Here is a 22277-nt window from a genome sequence, read left to right on the forward strand (position 1 = left end):
TAGCTGCCAAAGATTCTTGCAACCACCTGTGCTAAAGGAATTTTGTAGCTAAAATAATTGAGTCCTGTTTGTATGTTTTCCATTAAATTCACTAGACAAACTTTTTTAGCATAATTATGTATTTTTACTGCTAGCAAAGTAAAATATTTGTGTATACCAGATCTTGTTACCATAAAATTCTACCCACAATAGAGAAAATTTGAATCTTTTCAGTAAAAAGTACTATATTTAGGCTAGTATATGAAAATTCTACTTTTCAGTGCAATAAAATTAAAATCTGTAGTACTAAAATATATAAAATCTTTCTAAGTAATCAGAAACAAATTACATCTATATGAGTGGAGATATATCTGATGTACAAATATATTAAAGAAACAACAATTATCATTAAAAAGGCCATGAGTAAAATCTGTGACCTTATTGCAACTGTAGAGAAAATTATTTTTCATGTAATATCTGCAGTGACTTTCAAATCTTAATACTTTATGGAGTCATTTCTGATCATTCACAATCTCCATTATATGTGTGTGTATTTATAAATAAATATGGAACTCTTTACCTGAGGAATAGGTGTATATGGTGTAAAGGATACTAAGTCAATTGTTAGGCGTTAAGATTTGGTAATTAAGGTCCTGATCCTGCATTTGAATCAGTGCAACTTCACACAGGAGCAAGAGTCTACCAGTATTGATATTATTGTGGTGAAAGGGCTTATGGCTTGCATTTGTTAATGTGTAAGCACCCGGGATGAAACTCTCCATAGAAGAGGCCATGCATAACTGTCTGGGCTCTTGGTTCTAAGTTTCTTTTATGTTGCAGAGCAGGTGTACAAAGGGATGTTTAATGATTAGGCTACCTTTTCCAGGCCACACAGTACAAGAGAAGCTTTGGAGCAGGGGTTTCTCAGGTGTAAAGTGCAAGGGCTGCCGGAGGAAATATGTATAGTGTGTATTTTAACTAGTTAGATTTGTTTGAGATTGGCGTGAATCCTAGAGAGAGACAGAAGCTGGAGACAGCTGCTTCTTGGGGCAGGACTGTGATGCCTTACCTGCAGTTTCTGATAAAGGGAGTTAACACCTAAGTGCAGTTTTTTGCCACCTCTGTTTAAGTAAAACAAGATTTGTGTACATTTTGTAAATAAATAAATCACATTAAGAAACATTTGCAGTCCCTATTCTGATGCCCACACCCAACCCGGCTTGTCAAAAACTGTTAAATAAGTAGATACGATGGCCTGCATCTTTTTATCACTGTGCAGTGGATAAAATGCACACCATTTAGAACATAAGAACGACCGTACTGGGTCAGACCAAGGGTCCATCTAGCCCAATATTCTGTCTTCCGACAGTGGCCAATACCAGGTGCCGCAGAGGGAATGAACAGAACAGATGGTAATCAAGTGATCCATTCCCTGACGCTCATTCCCAATTTCTGGCAAACAGAGGCTAGGGGCACCAGAGGGCCACAGACCAGCCACTTTGTACCACAGATTTGTTTTAGCCCTGCGAATATCGGCCCCAAGTCAGTAAAGTACTTTAAACACATGAATAACTTTACTATTTCTGGAAAACAGGCACAAATTTAAGTGTTTTGCTGGATCAGGGACCTTAGAAGGTAGTTCCTTAATGTCTAATGTTAAACAAAAAAGGAGAGAAGACTCATACTTAATCAGTTGTATTTCTAAAAATAATTAAAATTTCGTATTAAAACTTGTAAACAAAATTAACAGTACTTGGAACTATTTGAAAATGGAGATTGCAAGTATTCAGATATCTGCAACTAACAGGCTTCTTTGCTAGTTAATAATTTTGTTCATTTAGGATTACCTGCTGTCCTTTTTTTTTTTTTTCCCTTTAATTTCTTGCATGACAATCTGCAATTTATTTTTCTGGGAACAGGTGATTTTATAATTAATGTATAAAATCACACATTTTTCTTAATAGAAAATGTACTGTTGGTTATGGCAGAAAAAATATTATTGCATGTTCCCCTGTATTTTGTAACCTTTGATTTATGCAGGAATATGCTGAATTTCAGTATCGGAGGAGACATAGACAGCGTCGACGTGGAGACATGCACAGTCTGCTCAGTAATACTCCAGACCCCGAAGACCCTAGTGAGAGCACATTAGGTATGTTCTTTGTTTGGAGTAAAAAAGGAAAAATAGATGTATCTCAAATTGTTAGTGGAGTCCACTGTGATCCTTAGTTTACAGATAGATCGATTAAAAGAAGATTGTGGTCTCAGTGCTGCACTTGCTTAACTTTACACGTGAGTTGGCTTCAGTGTGACTACTCTTGTACAGTTGAACATATCCATGAATCTTTGCAGGAGCCTTAGACTATCAACCCTTACTTAGAGGAAACTTACTTTTCTGTCTCTGAAGAAATTTTCAGCAATAAATACATCAGGTGAGACTGTCATCCCCATACCAAGTTCCTTTATGCCCGATAAAAGGGCCAGAGAGACACAGAACGGTTCTAAAACCCCTGTATCCACCTGTCCCAACATAATCTAAATTCACTGTTTTTTGTCCAATGAGATATCCAGGAGAAACACAGAGGGATAAAAGTGTGGATTAAAATAATTCCAAGACTGCAGTTTAAAATAACAAATGCAAAATTGCCATCCATTTTGGCTTTTTACAAGGTAATTTGTTTTTTATGCCATCAAGTTAGTTGTGATAAGGGACAACCTGTTCGGATCTCACTTTTATTTCATTCTAAATTTTCAAGTGAAAATGGTAAATCCTATTATAGTAACTCCTCGCTTACTGTTGTAGTTCTGTTCCTGAAAAATGCAACTTTAAGCGAAACGATGTTAAGCGAATCCAATTTCCCCATAAGAATTAATGTAAATGGGGGGGCTAGGTTCCAGGGAAATTTTTTTCACCAAAAAACTATATATTACAGAGATATACACACAGTATATGTTTTAAACAAACAGCTATGATGATTGTGAAGCTTGGTTGAGGTGGTAAAGTTAGAGGGTGGAAGAGGGAGGGATATTTCTCAGGGAATACCTTGTTGCTAAATGATGTACTAGCAGTCGGCTGAGCCCTCAGGGTTAACATGTTAATGTAGCCTCTCACACAAGGCAGCATGAACACGAGGGTGGGGAGACAGCATGGCAGACAGAGACAGACACACACCTTGCGTGTGGGAGAGAGAGAGAGATGCACACTGCCCCTTTAAGTAAGCTGACCCACTCTTAAGTGCACTGGCTTTTTAAGTGGATCAGGAAGTTGCAACAGCAGCTGCTGCCCCAAGCGCTCTCTGTCTCTCTCCCTCCATGTCCCCTCCCTGCTCTATATGGAGAAGGAGTAAGTGGGGTGCAGGGGGAAGGGGGAGCACCTTCCCTTCTCCCCTGCACAGCAAGCCGGAGTCTCTGGGAGCAGCTCCAAGGCAGAGGGCAGGAGCAGCACATTGCAGTGGGGGGAGGGACAGCTGAACTGCTGATTGATAGCCTGATGGAGGACTGCCCATCCACCCTGGTTCTTCTTCGAGTGCTTGCTCATATCCATTCCAATTAGGTGTGCATGCGCCGCGTGCACGTTCGTCGGAGACTTTTTACTCTAGCAACACTCAGTGGGCCGGCAGGTCGCCCCCTAGAGTGGCGCTGGTATGGCGCCTGATATATACCCCTGCCGGCCCATCCGCTCCTCAGTTCCTTCTTACCGCCTGTGTCGGTCGTTGGAACAGTGGAGCGCTGCTTAGCTGTTCTCCACCTCCCTAGCGATTCACTCTCTTGTATAATATTGTGTATATAGTTCTTTTACTGTAGTTCTAGTTAGTGTTTAAAGTTAGTTTTTATAGTTGTGTATATAGTTAAAGAGGATCAGGGGCTTGCCCCTTCTCCTCCTCTGGTACCGGGGCCCATGCCTGGTTCACCGGGTTTCAAGCCTTGTGCGACCTGTCATCGGCCGATGCCCATAGGAGATCCGCACGACTCCTGTTTGAAGTGCCTAGGCGAATCCCACCTTGCGGACAAGTGCCGGATCTGCAAGGCGTTCCAGCCCCAGACAAAGAGAGAACAGGACATTTGCCTAAAACAGCTTTTGATGGAGGCAGCTTTAACTCCTCCATCCTCGGCACGACTGGACTCCAACTTTGCAACGGCCAGTTTACACCTGCACCGGTTCCAAGCCATAGTCTCCCTTGTGGAAAGTCTGCAAAGCTTTCCAACCACTTCTGCTCGTACTTGCCTTGCTCTCCTGGGGCACATGGCTGCATGTACTTTTGTCACAAGACATGCAAGACTGCGCATGCGCCCTCTGCAAACCTGGCTCGCGTCGGTCTATCGGCCGGGGCAGGAACGCCATAGATACAATCCTGACAATTCTGCCGGATGTTCTAGGCTCCCTCGACTGGTGGAAGACGTCATCCCGAGTATGTGCGGGCCTACCATTTCATCCTCCCCAGCCCTACATGTCCCTAACAACGGACGCGTCCTCGCTGGGCTGGGGTGCCCACCTAGGGCTCCTGCACACCCAAGGCCTTTGGTCACCACGGGACGCTCCACATCAATGTGCGAGAGCTGAGAGTGGTCCGGTTGGCATGCCAAGCGTTTCAGCGCCATCTACACGGCCGTTGTGTTGCGGTGTTCACTGACAACACAACGGCCATGTATTACATCAACAAGCAGGGCGGGACCCGGTCCTTCCCTCTGTGTCAGGAAGTGATACGCCTGTGGGACTTCTGTATAGCCCACTCCATACATCTAGTGGCCTCCTTTCTCCCGGGGGTACGGAACACCCTCGCAGATCACCTGAGCAGATCCTTCCTATCTCACAAATGGTCCATCCATCCGGACGTTCTCCATTCAATTTTCCGGAGATGGGGCTTTCCCCACATAGACCTATTTGCATCCAGAATGAACAGGAAATGCCAGGTGTTCTGCTCTCTAGAGGGTCGCTCCCCGGGCTCCCTGTCGAACCTGCCACCTCTGTTACGCCTTTCCACCCTTCCCTCTTGTCCACCGAGTCCTGCTCAAACTCCGAAGGGACAGAGCTCGCCTCATCCTGATCGCTCTGGCTTGGCCGAGGCAGCACTGGTACACCATGCTGCTCGACCTGTCCCTGGCAGACCCAATTCCCCTGCCGCTCTGGCCGGACCTGATCACACAAGACTTCGGCAGGATGCACCATCCGGACCTGCAGTCCCTTCATCTGACTGCATGGCTCCTATCTGGTTAAACCAGTCGGAGTTGCGCTGTTCCGCCGCAGTACAGCAGGTGTTGCTGGGGAGCAGGAAGCCCTCCACGTGCTCAACATACCTCGCAAAATTGAAGCGCTTCTGCCACTGGTGTAACCAGCACAGCCATTCTCTGCATTAGTCCCCACTATCCTGGACTACGTGTGGTCTCTCAAACAGCAGGGGTTGGCGATCTCCTCTCTGCGAGTACATCTTGTGGCTATATCCACCTTCCATCCGGGCGAAGCTGGCAGTTCCGTTTTTTTCTCACCCTATAGTTTCAAGATTCCTCAAGGGCTTGGAGCGACTATACCCACAGGTCAAACGGCCTACCCCTACCTGGGACCTGAACCTCGTCTTAACCAGGCTCATGGGGCCCCTTTCGAGCCTTTGGCCACATGCTCGCTGCTGTACCTGTCCTGGAAAACAGCTTTCCTAGTCGCTATCACCTCAGCTAGACGAGTCTCGGAGCTTCGTGCATTGACTGTAGATCCTCCTTATACTGTGTTCCATAAGGACAAGGTACAGCTGCGACCACATCCGGCATTCCTCCCTAAGGTCGTCTCCGCCTTTCACGTTAACCAGGACATCTTCCTGCCAGTCTTTTGTCCAAAGCCGCATTCATCACGACGAGAGCAACAGCTCCATACTTTGAATGTCCGAAGGGCTCTTGCCTTCTACATCAAAGGGACCAAGCCCTTCCGGCGCTCACCTCAGCTATTTGTGGCAGTGGTGGAAAGTATGAAGGGCATGGCAGTCTCCTCCCAGCGTATTGCATCTTGGGTTACATCGTGTATTCGGGCTTGCTATGACTTGGCTCATACTCAGGCGGGCCATCTCACTGCCCACTCTACCCAGGCTCAAGCCTCATCTGCCGCGTTCTTGGCCCATGTTCCCATACAGGACATCTGCCGTGAGGCCATCTGGTCTTCCATCCACACATTTGCATCGCACTACGGATTGGTCCAACAGTCTAGAGACGATGCCGCCTTCGGCTCGGCGGTCTTACATTCTGCAACATCTCGCTCCGACCCCACCGCCTAGGTAAGGCTTGGGAATCACCTAATTGGAATGGATATGAGCAAGCACTCGAAGAAGAAAAGACGGTTACTCATAACTGTTGTTCTTCGAGATGTGTTGCTCATATCCATTCCACACCCGCCCTCCATCCCCACTGTCGGAGTAGCCAGCAAGAAGGAACTGAGGAGCGGATGGGCTGGCCATACCGGCGTCACTCCAGGGGCCGACCTGCCGGCCCACCGAGTGTTGCTAGAGTAAGAAGTCTCCGACGAACGTGCACACAGCGCGCGCACACCTAATTGGAATGGATATGAGCAACACATCTCAAAGAACAACAGTTACAAAGGTGAGTAAACGTCTTCTACAAGCCCCCACCAGCTAGCTGCAACGGGATGCTCTTCCTGCAAGCAGTGGACAAAGCAGGTGGCTGCCAAACATTAGAAGGGAGCATTGCACAACTTTAAACAAGCATGTTCTTCTTCGAGTGATTGCTCATATCCATTCCAGTTAGGTGTACGCGCCGCGCGTGCACATTCGTCGGAAAACTTTTACCCTAGCAACTCAGTGGGCCGGCAGGTCGCCCCCTAGAGTGGCGCCACCATGGCGCTCCATATATACTCCTGCCGGCCCACCCGCTCCTCAGTTCCTTCTTACCGCCCGTGTCGGTCGTTGGAACAGTGGAGCGCGGCTTAGCTGACCTCCACTTCCCTAGCTACTCGTTTTCTCGTATATAATTATGCAGTTATAACACTTTTATATATATATATTTGTATAGTTATACGTGTTTCCTTTGCTAACATGGTTAGTTTAGTTAGCGGGGTTCAGGAAGTAGCCCTTCCATGAGCCCAGTGCCGGAGCCATGCATGGCTCACCGGGTTTTAAGAGGGGCCCGGCTTGCCAGAAGCCGCGGCCGAAGAGAGATCTACATGACTCCTGTTTGAAGTGCCTCAGGGAATCACACTTGACAGATAAGTGCCCCATTTGCAAGGCTTCTAAGCCGAGAACAAAAAGGTGCGGGACTTTCACTTACCCCTCCACCTTGGGCGCGGAGCGATGTTCAAGCGGCGGGCAGAAGCGCCTCCTCGGCACCGGACCCCGCCGGTACCACCAAGGCCTTTCGGCACCGACCGATCGCCGGCACCGATGTCGACTCGGCACCGCTCCCTTCTTCCGAGGTCGAGAGAGTCTACGATTCCTGCTGGTGCCTGGCGGCTCCCCGGCACGCGCCGCGGTTGAGCCCCCTGCTCCCGCTACTTCCGTGCCACCTGCATCGCAGCCAGAGAGCTCGCCTAAGTTGCGTATCCGGCACCGTCACCTGCAGAGGCACCGATGACTTCGGCTCCGTCGATTCCAGTCCCCCAGGACCATGGAATCCGGTGCCTGGCAGCTCCCCGGCTCGCGCCGTGGTAGAGCTTACTGCTCCTGCTGCTTCTGTGCCAGCTGCACCACAGCTAGACAGCTCGTCTAAGATGGCTCGCCCGGCACCGACGACGTCGGCATCGTCGATCCCGGTCCCACGAGGGCCGTAGAATCCGGTGCCTGACGGCTCCCCGGCGCGCGCCGTGGTTGAGCTACTGCTCCTGCTGCTTCCGTGCCAGCGGCACCGCAGCCAGAGAGCTCGTCTAAGTCGGATCGCCCGGCGCCGACACCTGCTACGGCACCGATGACATCGTCACCGTCGATCCCGGTCCCACAAGGGCCGTAGAATCCGGTGCCTGACGGCTCCCCGGCACGCGCCGTGGTTGAGCGTATTGCTCCTGCTGCTTCCGTGCCAGCGGCACCGCAGCCAGAGGGCTCGTCTATGTCAGATCGCCCGGCACCGACACCTGCTGCGGCACCGATGACGTCGGCACCGTCGATCCCCGGTCCCGCAAGGGCCGTAGGATCCGGTGCCTGGCGGCTCCCCGGCACGCGCCGTGGTCGAGCTAAGGCTCCGGCTGCTTCCGTGCCAACGGCACCGCAGCCAGAGGGCTAGTCTAAATCGGAGCGCCCGGCACCGACACCTGCTGCGGCACCGATGACGTCGGCACCGTCGATCCCGGTCCCGTAAGGGCCGTAGAATCCGGTGCCTGACGGCTCCCCGGCACGCGCCGTGGTTGAGCTCCTGCTCCGGCTGCTTCCATGCCAACCGAAGCCTCTGAGGCACTGACAACATCGGCACCGTCGATTCCAGTCCCACAAGGGCTATCGAATCCGGTGCCCGACGGCTCCCCGGCACGCGCCGTGGTTGAGCGTATTACTCCCGCTGCTTCAGTGCTGACGGCACCGCAGCCAGACAGCTTATCTAACTCGGTTCACCCGGCACCGACACCTACCGAAGCTCTGATGACCTCGGTACCGTGGATCCCGGCCCCACGAGGGCCGTCGGATCCGGTGCCTGACAGCTCCCCAGTACGCACTGTGGTTGAGCCTGCTGTTCCCTGCACGCCGGAGATGTTACCAACGGCGAGGGCCCTCAGTGCCATGACAGAGTCAGTGCTGCCTGACCCGGGCACTGCCGGTACGGGTAATTCAGTCTCTTCAAGGGACTGTCCCCTGTCAGTATAGCAAAGCGGCACCGTTCATGATCACGGTCCCGCAGACACTCCAAGTCCTGTCGGCACGCCAGACACCACTGGCAGTCCCGGTGCTGTTTTCCTCGGTACTGGTCACACTCGCTGCACCGGTCGGTATCCCGTTCGCCGACCCGCTATCGGCACCGTTCCGACATCTGGCACCGGGGCAGGTACCTTGACTCCTGTAGCTCTTCTCCGAGCCTCGAGATCTCGGTCGACCTCCCGACACCGTTCTGGTTGCGGGTCTGGATCTCGTTCCAGGTACCGATACGCCTCCCGATGCCGGTCCCCGGTGCCGAGTTGGGCAAGGTCCGAGTGAGTTAGAGACTCGGCCCGTGCCTTCTTTTAGTACCTCCATGGCCGTCCGGACGCGCATCCGTGTCATCCCATATGCGCAGATTTTATGCTCAGGACCACGATCCTGATATGATGGCCAGCGGGCGCCAGCCCCGACGCAGAAAGAGCCTTGGCGAATGCAAGGTGTACTCTGCAGGGGCCCTGCAGCTCTGGGTAGCAAAGCAACAAGCCTTGCTTAGCTGTGATAATTATAGCACCTGGGTGAAGGAGTTTCTCCCTCAAACCTCCCACCTGGAGTTCGCTGCCGTCTTGGAGGACGGGGGAAAGAATTTACCCTTTGTTGGTAAAGGCATCTTCGCGGCAGAGACAGCCCCAGACTGCGAAGCCTGCTGGACAATAGGGTCCTAATGCGTCTTAGCATGTATACGCCAGCGACCAAACGCAGGCCTTTATGGCCCCAGCCGCCATACTCTGTGCCTAGCCAGAGACAGAACTCTGGAAAACGGCAAGGCCAAGGTGGTCGCAGACAAACGTCAGGCCCCCTAAAAAGCCAAAGTCAAGGTCCCTCGCAATTACCACTGGGACCAAAGACGGACCTTCCAAGGTTCGCCGGAGGGCGGCGTACCAGTCGCAGGACGGGATCCCGATCCCGCTTTCTCCTGGCATGGCCCCAGTTACTTTTAGATCGCTGGGCCCTGCGCACGATGGAGCATAGGTACCACCTTTAAATTGCTCCAGCCCTGTCCCCCTTCAGCGGACGAAAGGGGCTAGGGGTTTTACTCCCGTTATGCCCTAGTCCCCCACTCGAACACAGGTCTCAGACCTCCCTGGTTCTGCATGGACTCAACCGGTTTGGGATAAGGTTGAAGTTCTGCAGGGTATCCCTGGGAACCATTATTCCATCCTTGCCTCCTGGGGGCTACTATGCCGCCCTGGATAGGAAGGACGCGTACTTTCGCAATGCCATCTTCCCTCCGCACGGGAGATGCCTCCGCTTTATAGCCAGCGGTGAATACTCCCGGTTTACGGCCATAGTCGCCGCCTACCGTAGCTATGTCGGATATGCGTTTTTCCGTATTGGGACGATTCGCTTATCCGAGGAGACTCTGAGACACAAACCACTCAGCCCGTGGGCATCGTCACGGTCTTATTCACAGATCAAGGCCTGATGATTACTATAGAGCAATCCACTCTGGTTCCCACGCAGAGGTTGGGCTTCCTAGGGGCTATCTTGGTCTCCTACCTAGCCGGAGCCTGCTTATCACAACTGCGGTTTTAGGCGATGGCAACAATCATCTGAGGTCTGAAGGCTTTCCCAACGACCTCGGCTCGTTCTTGTCTCAGTCTCCTGGGTCCATGGTTGCCCGCAAGTTTGTAACCAAACACGCCAAGCTCCGCCTCCGTCCTCTCCAAGTCCGGCCCACCTCGGCGTACCGCTTGGACAGGGAGCCAGTGGTCATGGTAGTCACCGTTCCCTCGAACGCCTTAGGCTCCCTAGAGTGGTGACTAACTCCCTCCTTGGTGTGGACAGGGATGCGGTTTTATCCGCCCCAGCCCTCACTGCCCCTGACGGCGGACGCATCATCTCTCTGCTCGAGTGCTCATGGTCACCTCCGAGCTTAAGGCCTTCGGTCTTCTAGGGAGCTGGCATTCCTCATTAATGCCCCAAAAATGAGAGTAGTCCGCCTGGCATGCCAGGGGTTCCAGCGGCAGCTGCGAGGCCGTTGTATCTCGGTGTTTACAGCCAACGCAATGGCCAGGTGCTTCATAAGCATTCAGGGGGGACATAGTCCTCCCCCCTTTTTTGTCAGGAGGCCATCCATTTCCGGGTCTTTTGCATGGCCCACTCGATGGAGCTGGCGACGTCCTTTCTCCCAGGCGTTCGGAACGTCTTAACTCTTTGACTCAGCAGGTCTTTCATGTCTTACGAGTCATCACTCTGCCCCATGTGAGGCGTCCCGCTTTCCGGAAGTGGAGATGGTTCCTCACACAGACCTATTCGCTCACCGCGAGAGCAGGAAATGCCAGGTGTTCTGCTCCTTCCAAGGTCTCTCCTCAGAATCGATCTTGGACGCATTCCTGATGCCGTGGAACGGCCAACTGCATTATGCCTTCCCACTGTTCCCACTGGTTCGTTAGGTCCTGCTTAAACTCCGCAGGGGCAGAGTGCGCATCATCATGATCACTCCAGAGTGGTCCAGGCAGCACTGGCATACCACGTTGCTCGGCCTGTCAGCCCAGACCCCATCACTCAGGGCAATGACAGGCTTCGTCACTCGGACCTGCAGCCTCTTCGCCTCACGGTGGCTCCTGCGTACCTGAGTCGGGGTGACAGGCAGCCTTCCACCTGGTCAACGTACCGGGCCAGGTGGAAGCGTTTCCTTTACAGCTGCAGTACGCTCGATCTTGCTCCTGCTGAGGTCTCGATCCCTCTATTTGGCCTGCCTCTGGCCTTCAGCGGCAGGATCTGGCGGTATCATCGCTGAGGATACTCTCAGCAGCCATCCCTACCTTCCAGCAGGCTAAAATGGACGTTCAGTGTCCCACGCTCTATGGGTTCGAGGTCCCTCAAGGGCTTGGAGCGCTTGCACCCTCGGGTGCGCCGCCCAGCCCCGCCCTGGGACCTCAACCTAGTCTTGGCCAGACGAGTCTCTGAGATCAGAGCTCTTACGAAGGTTCCGCAAAGACAAGGTGCAGTCATGACCGCACCCGGCTTTCCTCCCTAAGGTGTTTTGGCCTTTCATGTTACCCACAGCTCAACGCAATGGGCATAACCGTTGCACTCCTTGAACATCTGTGGAGTGCTCGCATTATATTGTGCTGACAGAATCATTTCCTAAGGTGCCCCAGCTCTGCCCCGGTAGCGGGCCAAAGGGAGGGCTTGCTTGTTTTCCTCTCAGAGGATCTCATCTGGGCTGATGGCGGACATCCCCACTTGTTATGATTTGGCTCATATTTCCCCAAGCCACATCACCGTGCATTCTACCAGGGCTCAGGCTTCATCTGCCGCCTTGCTGGCTCGTGTTTCTACCCACGAGATCTGTCGCGAAGCACCATTGGTCCTCGGTCCATACCTTTGCTTCGCAGTATGCCCTGGTTCAGCAGTCAAGAGAGGCTGTAGCCTCTGGCTCAGCAGTTTTATTCTGCCACTTTTCACTCCGACCCCACCGCCTTTGTAAGGCTTGGGATTCACCTAACTGGAATGGATATGAGCAATCACTCGAAGAAGAAAAGACGGTTACTCACCTTTGTAACTGTTGTTCTTCGAGATGTGTTGCTCATATCCATTCCGCACCCGCCCTCCTTCCCCACTGTCGGAGTAGCCGGCAAGAAGGAACTGAGGAGCGGGTGGGCCGGCAGGAGTATATATGGAGCGCCATGGTGGCGCCACTCTAGGGGGCGACCTGCCGGCCCACTGAGTTGCTAGGGTAAAAGTTTTCCGACGAATGTGCACGCGCGGCGCGTACACCTAACTGGAATGGATATGAGCAACACATCTCGAAGAACAACAGTTACAAAGGTGAGTAACCGTCTTTTCCCTAATCGATCAGCAACATAACAATGAAACAATCTTAACAGGGATGACTTTAAGTAAGGAGTTGGTGTAGCATAATTCAAAAGACTGGTATTTCCCTTTACTACAGAATTTTTTCTGACAACACTGATTTCATTATTAGAATTTTTTTCAAGACCAGGAATGTCACTTGGATTCACAGTGGAAGCAATAGTAACATTACTCTTAGAAATGCTGAAACATCACAGGAAAAAGAAATGTGAGCAAGATTCTCAGTTTGCAGCTGAGCTATGGTGTGCACATGAATATCTGTGACCCGCATATTTTTGCCCCTGTCTTAAATTAGAACATCTTCATGGTTGCTCTAAATTACACTCAATTGCTACAATGTACCAGGGGCCACTCTGCAGCTAAGAATAGAGGAAGAGAACTGCTAACATGGATTTTGACAAATGGGAAGGAGGCAGACAAGCACAAAAGGCCAAATCCAGGTTCCTGCATTAGGGGCTGAGAGGGAATAAGGGAGTAAATCAGTCCCATCCTCTGCAGCCATGGAGACTCCCAGAGCATATAACTAGTACTGTTCACTGTACATGAGTTGGGGCTGGATGTGTGTGTGGAGGGGGGTTAATGTGTGCTTGCACAGAGCAAGGCTAGAAGAACCATTTGCTACAAGGCTCCTCTTGTCTCTTCCCCCGCTTCCTTCCAAATCCAGCAGGGATTCATTGGTGCCATGGGCGCAGCTGTGCAAGCATCCCAAGGAGAGGATGGGGAAGCAGTCCTTTCCTCTAGCACACAGCCAGTTTTTTGGGCTTTGCTCTGTATTCCAGAATTTGGGCCAAAATGAAGATGAGAGCAAGATCATACACTTGAAGCCAAATAAATAAGAATGGCAGGAGGTTCTGCTGATTAAAAACGGGATTAAATTGAGAGAGGTTTCGTGTTGATACTTAAATGTTTTTGTTTAAATTATTTTAACAGATACTCAAGAGGGTGGTAGCAGTAGAAGACACGGTACCTCCATGGTGAGTTCAGCTTCTATGAGTATTCTGCACAGCTCTTCACTTCATGACTATACCCCTGTCAGTCGCTCTGAAAACCAGGATTCTCTTCAGGTATCTTCCCTAGTCTCCTGTCCATTTGCTTTGCTTTGCTTCCCTTCCCATATTTTTCTTTATCATATTTTCCTGCATCCTACATTTGTTACATGACTATTTATGGTCATGAGAGGGGTGGAATCTATGATAAGAAAATATGAATTTATGAACTATTATTAAGTTACTGTAAATATATCATCATCACCAAGGATAAATCAAGTTTTAGAATTAATTTAAAAACTTTACTGGAATACATTTTTCTGACGTTTTAAACAAAATGTAACAATATAAATTAATTTTGAATCCAAAACTTGATAAAAGCAAAAATTATTTAATTTTGAAAGTGATCTTGTGTATCTCCATAGGCTCTTAGTTCTTTGGATGAAGATGATCCAAACATCTTGCTTGCTATTCAATTATCATTGCAAGAATCTGGCCTGGCTATTGATGAAGAAACTAGAGACTTCCTTAATAATGAGGCATCATTAGGAGCAATAGGTACATCTTTGCCTACAAGGCTGGACTCAGTTCCTGTAAATATAGATAACCCTAGGGCTGCTTTGAGCAGCTCTGAGTTGTTAGAACTTGGTGATAGTTTGATGAGACTAGGGGCAGGCAATGATCCATTTTCAGCTGATCGCCTTAGTTCACAGCCTTTCAGTGATACAAGAAGTGGATTATACTCAACATCTAGTGATGCTGATTCAAGTAGCCAGGATCCCAACATTAATGAAAATCTGCTTGGAAATATCATGGCCTGGTTCCATGACATGAACCCTCAGAGTATCGCACTCATTCCTTCAGCAAGTACAGAAACTGATGAGGATTCACAGCAACATAGTATTGATGATGGGTCAGGAGGACAAGCAAATCTTATAGAGGTAGGACTGGAGCCTCAGGAAGAGCATGCACTTTTTGAGGATGCCATCAGAATTGAAGGCAGAGGAACTCAAACAGAAGCAAGTATTTCTGAAGAAAACATCATTCCAGGGGAAAGACTGCCACAAAGTGGTGACTGTACCGGGGATGCTATTAGCAATGTGGATACTTCAGAAGATGTTGCAAGTCAAACTCCTCAGACCTCAAATGAATGGATTGAGCATGTACATTTGGTATGAACACAAACTAGTTTTTGAGCTTAAATGGATGATAGTTACAGATGGTACAGTATGTTGAGTAAGCATTATGGGGACTTTGATCCACATACTTACAGCTCAGTTGTAAACCACTGACATGATGATGGAATACATAGGCATTCCCTTGAATTGAAGTTCTTTAGACTAATAATATGAACCTTTCAAGGAATATCCTTTGCATTTAATTAGGTAGTGTTTGCCTTTTTTGCTCTGAAGGAAGAGGAATAAGTAGGTTGTATTCCACATTCCTAATACATTGCAGTGCAGCATCTATTTAGCCTTACGTTGGTGATCCTTAATTTGAAAGTATGGATTAAAGGCTTACACTGATTATTTTCGTTATTTAGCACAAATAGTTTTTTTCCATTTTTAGAACTCAATCTTTCAGCAAAATAACAACATTTAGCAGTTCATTTACATTTTGTTTTTGCTTTTCCATAAGTTTTTCCTTATTTATCTTTCATTTTTTACTAGAGTGAATTGAGGTATTTAGTACTTCTCTTTAGTGCTGCTCTAGGAACAAGGAAATGGATATTCTTTTAATATTAAAATCAAATATTTTTTTCCATGTCTATTTACAGTCCAAACATGCCAAACTGTGAATAGCTAGTTAACTTTAACCCAATACAACAGGTACACAGTGTGCCTGTATCAAAGTAATCCCCATGATTCTTAGCAGTGAACCACTGGGTAGCATTTCTTCTCTAAATTAAATGGCATTTATTGTCATGGTGACTGCATTTAATTAAATGTAGCCTGTACCTTAAGTTAATTAAACCTAATGCTGCTGTTAAACAGTTGTTTTAAATATTAAAATACAGTTTATTAGCAACAGCTATGCTGTATTTGAGACACTTTAATGGAAGTGCAATCATAGTTCTTTTTCATAATTTTACAATGCATTTTATGCACTAATGGTGCAATTAATTTCAATGGTAACATTTTATAAAATATAGAAATATGAAATTTTCATATTATTGCCAGTCCCACAATTATTAAAGTTCAATAATCCATTCTGTGCAACATGTTACCGTGCCTTTGCCGTAACCCAAATGGATAGTTGCCACAGTTAAATAAGTAATTCAGATTCAGTGTCTGTTCTGGAGTAACTATGCTATTAATTGAAAAGACCTCCATAAAACCACCCATGGCCTTGCCTTTACAGTAAACAATGACTAAATGTTCAGTGTTTTTCCATAAATAACAAACACTGCTAGATAGTCATTCAATTGCACAATATTCACTTGCTGTGTGATTACTGTTTAGTAGAAAAATGAAACAAAAAAAAGACCCTTTCTAGTTGTTGTACTGTGAAGAAAATATTGGTTTTAGATTTGCTTAAAAGCATCAAAAATACAGTTAGTGGTAAGTGAGATACAATGGTACAGTATGTAATTACAACTAGAGTAAATTGTTGAAAGTGCTGTTTTACTTGCATATAGTCAAAACCTGTCATAATATAAGGAAAATCAGTACACAACACTCCATTGTAAGATTTGCTTGACTGTTAGATTTGTTGATATAAAAGTTTTTCACTACCAAGCCTGTATAGGCAAGTATGATGGCAAACAAAGATACATATATATATAGATAGATAGAAATATAGAGAGATTACTGTGAGTGTTTTGGTAAATATTTCATTCAAATCCTACTTCTGGAACTTTGTAGTCACAAGGTCCATATTAGTAAGGAGTTATATATGAATATTTTATCTCCAGCTGCCACACAAAAATCGTTCTCTCTCTAGCAGTGTCTTTAGAGAGAATGGTTTGAGGCTGTTACTATACTCTGTAATTCCATTACATTTTCTAACTTTGCCTCTAGGTGCCCCATTCTCAAAAACATTGATGTTGAACCCCTTGTCATCTTTGGAAAGTACCTATTTTAAAATGTTCTATGCTATAAAATACTATAATCTAAAATAGCTCTTTAAAGACTGTCGTCATGAACTGGTCCAAAACTTAAAAATGTTTGACTCACATAGCATCCTTGAGTTGTAATTTCTGAATAGAAAGATTCTCACAGATTGTATATTGCATTGAGATGCGTCTTGCAAAGCTACAGTAAGAATGTAAGAGTGCTCTGTGAAGATAGTGAAGTTTGTGGGTTCTGGTTTTTCTGTACTTTGTTTAGGTTGTGCAGTATATCCATTGTTTCTGTGTTACTCTATTCCGAGCATGAAAATGAGCATATTAAATTTGTATTTTCTTAGTACTTATTTTAAAAATCACCAGTCATTCACTTTACAATTCAGAAATAAAGTTTGGCAAGCCTATTTTGTAAACCTATTAATTTTATAATGTAAAAAAATTACTCTAACCTTGAATTGTTGTTTGCACTTTCATAGTCTATACTTGATACATTCCCACTTTATATACAGTAGGATACTACAACGATGTAGATGTTTGGCCAAAAGAATGCTGTTAATATGTAAAATCCTTTGATTAAACATTTATTACTTAAACTATTTCCCTTGTCTCATTACAACTTCGACTTTATTTTGGCAAATTCCTAAGACTGATTTGATTAATTTGGTTCTTAGACTATGAATATTTTATCCTACACTGTGGATGGGAGTTGCAGACCATATAAAGTCAGGCATTTCTTGATGCTTTTAAAAAAAAAAAAAAAAAGGGATGATAGTATAATGTATTTAACTGAGGTTACCATATTTTATTATGGGTAAAATTTAAGAGGGAAAAAAACATCCAAAATGCACTTAATTTTTTGTTGAGTAATCTGACCCCCTAGTGATTAAAGATCTTCCATCACACTGAGTAGTGTTGCAAACCACAACTTGTGCTACTAAAGTTCATGGAACTACTTATGGAGTAAAGGTATCACAATCTGGGAACAACTCTGAACATAGGGGCATATGAAGGCAGAACACAGTAGAACCTCCGAGTTACAAACACCTCTGGAATAGAGGTTGTTTGTTCAGAGTTACGAACATTTCAGAGTTACAAAATGCTATGGTGGTGGTTTCAAAAGTTTACAACTGAATATTGACTTAATACAACTTTGAAACTTTACTATGCAGAAGAAAAATGCTGCTTTCCCTTTTTTGAATAGTTTGCATTTAACACAATACTGTACTGTATTTGCTTTTTTGTCTCTGTTGCTGCCTGATTGTGTATTTACAGTTCCAAATGAGGTACATGGTGGGTCAATTTGTAACTCTGAGGTACTACTGCAGCATAAAGTGTAGATATTGTACTATCTCTATAAGAGAAAAGCTGCATCTGCAGTGACCCTGCTGATTTTTGTACCTGAGCTCTCACATTCCACCACCTAAGGAACACATTCAACCCCTAACAGGGTTCCAAAAGATTAAACTTCTAGCCAGACCCTTTGTGTGAGAAGTTAAATAGGAGTATACATATTCTGTTATTACCAGGTATCTTCCTCCAACTGGTATGCAGTATCAACTTTTATTTTGAAGGTACTATAATAAAAATACTTGGAGTCTTAAACTGGATACTAGAATTTGCTCTTAAAATACTGGGCCTTGGGCAGTTGGAGAAGACAGATATGAGCTTCCCTAGCCATCACAAACTGATAATAGCTATTAAAATTAAGAAAAAATATCTTGAGGGTCTTTTTAAATAACAAGCATGCAGAGTTGTTGGCAATCCATTATGGTAAGATCGATTTTCTGCTTAATTAAGTCTTCTCATGATGGCCTCTTCCTCCACACTATGTTTCCTACTACTGTGACCTCAGGTGGTGGCAAGGGTGGAAGACTTAGGATATACATGATGCAGGTAGCCAGGGTTTTTTTTTACCGTGTTGTCAAGAGCTCTTATCAGAGCTAAACAGTAGTAAAAACACCAGCTACTAACCTGTCTAGACTAGGGCGCCAGCATTGCACTCAGGCAGTGGTGGAAAACTTTCAGGATAAAGGTCCAGATCTTCAAAAGTAGTTAGGTGCCTAATTCCCATTCCAGTTATGAAGGATCTGGCCCTAAGAGGCTAGTGGAGATGCATCCCTGAGATATTTCACTGCCCCAACACCTTCAGCTTCAGAACAGTGGACTGGTTATTACTGAAAGAAGGAGGAAGCATCTGATTTACTTGCTGCACATGTCATATTTCTAGCAGACAGTGATGACAGAGGAAATGCTTTGAGGCATAAAAGTGGAGTCCCTAAGATATGGTATAATTCAGCTCAAATTTTAGCTACTTCAAATCCTGTACCTATGTAGTCTATTAAACAATTGTCTATGAAAGTAGCAATGTATGTCTATATAACAAGACAATGTAAGAAGTTTGTTTCAGATGATATTCTGAAATTTGTTTTTACAGGTAGTGTTGAAATTTGTTCACAAATATTGTACATCTATTAAAAGAGGAAGTTGTCCTACCTCTTTTTATTTTTTAAACAGCTGCAAACCTTCTTTCTTAGATTCTTCATATAGAATTGAAGCTACATCTCACCTTTACATTCATGTTAAAGCTAATTGTTAGTAGGATTATGCCATTGTAAATGCATTCAGTTCCAGCTGTAAAAGTTAAGATTTACCCATTTTTTTTTCAACTGCACCTCTACTGAGTTTTATATTATACCACAGCTTGAATTTTTGTAAGTGATTTTCCTTAGCCTTACTCTAAGATATTTTGCCTCACACTGTTCCTTTTCCCAGTTCATGCTGAAAAGGATTTTGCATATGAAAGCCCAGTGAACTGTAGTAAATAAGTAAAATATTCTTCAGGATTCAGGCAGCAATGGTGCTTTCGTCCCAGCATGAGTTGTGAATCTGCCACAAGATACTGAAAGATAATATGCTTTTTTTACATTACACTGGTAAAACTGAAATCTAAAAATAATTCACCTGACCCAGAAACTGAGTAGTGATGTGCAAGATTTGGACCCAGGTACTTTTCCATAATCAATGACTAATAGAATTGATCAAGTGACACATGGAAAAGTTTTTTTTGGCTCTAGCCCTTGCGTGTGAATTGTCTGATCAATAAAAACAAACAGTTTGAAAAGATGGGTTTTTACAGATTTCTGTCACTGGTTAGTCTGCAATTTGTGTTTACTTTGACTGTTTGTTTCTACTCCCCATGCGGAGTTTTTTAAACTAATTCTATTTAGCCAACACCAAAAGCCTGTTTTCTGACAATTGCCAATGCCAGGTGCTTCAGAGGGAATGAACACAGCAGGTAATCATCAAATGATCCATCCGCTGTCGCCCATTCCCAGCTTCTGGCACACAAAGGCTATGGACACCATCCCTGCCCATCCTGGCTAATAGCCATGAATTTATCTAGTTCTTTTTTGAACCCTATTATAGTATTGGCCTTCACAACATCCTCTGGCAAAGAGTTCACCAAGTTGACTGTGCATCGTGTGAAGAAACACTTCCTTTTGTTTGTTTTAAACCTGCTGCCTATTAATTTCATTTGGTGACCCCTAGTTCTTCTGTTATGAGAAGAGTAAATAACAATTTACTTGCTCCCCACCACTCATGATTTTATAGACCCCTATCATATCCCCTCTAAGTTGTCTTTTACAGGATGAAAATTCCCAGTCTTATTAAGCTCTCCTCATATGGAAGCTATTCCATACCCCTAATCATTTTTGTTGCCTTTCTCTGTACCTTTTCCAATTCCAATATATCTTTTTTGAAATGGGGCGACAAGATCTGCATGCACTATTCAAGATGCAGGTGTACCATGGATTTATAGAGGCTATATGGTATTTTCTATTTTATTCATTATCTCTTTCCTAATGATTCCCAACATTGTTAGCTTTTTTTGACTGGAGCTGCACATTGTGTGGATGTTTTCAGAGAACTATACACAATGACTCCAAAATCTCTTTCTTGCATGATAGCAGCTAATTTACACCCCGTCATTTTATATGTATAGCTGGGATTATGTTTTCTAATGTGCATTACTTTGCGTTTATCAACACTGAATTTCATCTGCCATTTTGCTCCCAGTCACCCGGTTTTGTGAGATCCCTTTGCAACTCCTCACAGTCTGCTTTAGACTTAACTATGTTGGGTAGTTTTGTATCATCTGCAGATTTGGCCACCTCACTGTTCACCCCTTTTTCCAGCTCATTTAGGAATATATTGAACAGCATTGGTCCCAGTACAGGCATCTGGGGGACACCACTATTTACCTCTCTCCATTCTGAAAACTGACCATTTATTCCTACCTTTTGTTTCCTATCTTGTAACCAGTTATTGATCCATGGGAGCACCTTCCCTTTAATCCCATGGCAACTTATTTGCTTAAGAGCCTTTGGTGAGGGATGTTGTCAAAAGCTTTCTGAAAATCTTAAGTACACTAGATCCTCCTTGTCTATATGCTTGTGACCCTCTCAAAGAATTCTAGTAAATTGGTGAGGCATGATTTCCCTTTACAAAAAACATGTTGACTCTTCCCCCCAACAAATTATGTTCATCTATGCATCTGATTATTCTGTTCTTTACTATAGTTTCAACCCATTTGCCCAGTACTGAAGTTAAGACTATAAATGCCGGGATTGCCTCTGGAGCCTTTTTTAAAAATTTGTCTCACATTAGCTATCCTTCAGTCCTCTGGTACAGAAACTGGTTTAAATGATAGGTAACAAAGCATTTCACATTTGAGTTCCTTCAGAACTCTTGAGTGAATACCATCTGATCACGATGACTTGTTAACTGTTTTATTAATTAATTTGTTCCAGCACCTTCGCTAGGGACACTTCAATCCAGGACAGTTCCTCAGATTTGTCACCTAAAAATAATGGCTCAGGTTGGGAAATCTCTCAAATCCTCAGCTGTGAAGGCTGATGCAAAGCCTTCATTTAATTTCTCCGCAATGGCCTTATCTCCTGTGAATGCTCCTTTAGTATCTTGATCATCCAGTGATCCCACTGGTTGTTTAACAGGCTTCCTGCTTGTGGTGGTGTTAAAAAAAAAAAAAAAAAAAATTAGTTTTTGGCTACTGTTCTTCAAGGGTTTTTTCCTTCCTAATTACATTTTTACACTTCATTTGCCAGAGTTTATACTCCTTTCTATTTTCCTCAATAGGATTTAACTTCCACTTTTTATAGGATGTATTTTTGCCACCCAGTGCTTCTTAGTTGTTTAGCTATGGTGGCACTTCTTTGGTCCTCTTACTGTGTTTTTTAATTTGGAGTGTACATTTAAGTTGAGCCTCTATTATGGTGTCTTTAAAAAGTTTCCATGCAGCTTGCAGGGATTTCACTTTTGGCATTGTACCTTTTAATTTCTGTTTAGCTAACTTCCTCATTTTTGTGTAGCTCCCTTTTCTGAAATTAAATGCTACTGTGGTGGGTTGCTGTTCTCCCTTACCTCTGCCCCATAGGGATGTTAAATTTTATTATGTTATGGTCACTATTACCAAGCGGTTCGACTATATTCACCTCTTGGACCAGATCCTGTGCTCCATTTAGGATTAAATCAAGAATTGCCTCTCCCCTTGTGGGTTCCAAGACTAGCTGCTCC

At 45.5% G+C, this 22277-nt stretch overlaps 1 protein-coding gene across 9 annotated transcripts in view; it reads left to right on the forward strand.

Moving 5' to 3' along the window:
• Positions 1-17278, forward strand: part of ANKIB1 (ankyrin repeat and IBR domain containing 1) — a 199056-nt gene extending 181778 nt beyond the window's left edge. For 7 of the 9 annotated variants that reach the window (XM_030550545.1, XM_030550547.1, XM_030550544.1 and 4 more), the window contains 3 exons: positions 2020-2131; positions 13560-13693; positions 14041-17278. In XM_030550545.1, the coding sequence (XP_030406405.1) occupies positions 2020-2131; positions 13560-13693; positions 14041-14793 (999 nt within the window). In that variant the 3' untranslated portion in view covers positions 14794-17278. The remainder of the gene's footprint in view (positions 1-2019; positions 2132-13559; positions 13694-14040) is intronic. The other 2 variants (XM_030550549.1, XM_030550548.1) reach the window with 2 other exon arrangements.
• The last annotated feature ends 4999 nt before the right edge of the window (positions 17279-22277 follow it).

This window comes from Gopherus evgoodei, chromosome 2 (genome assembly GCF_007399415.2).
Source record: "Gopherus evgoodei ecotype Sinaloan lineage chromosome 2, rGopEvg1_v1.p, whole genome shotgun sequence".
NCBI classification, from domain to species: domain Eukaryota; kingdom Metazoa; phylum Chordata; order Testudines; family Testudinidae; genus Gopherus; species Gopherus evgoodei.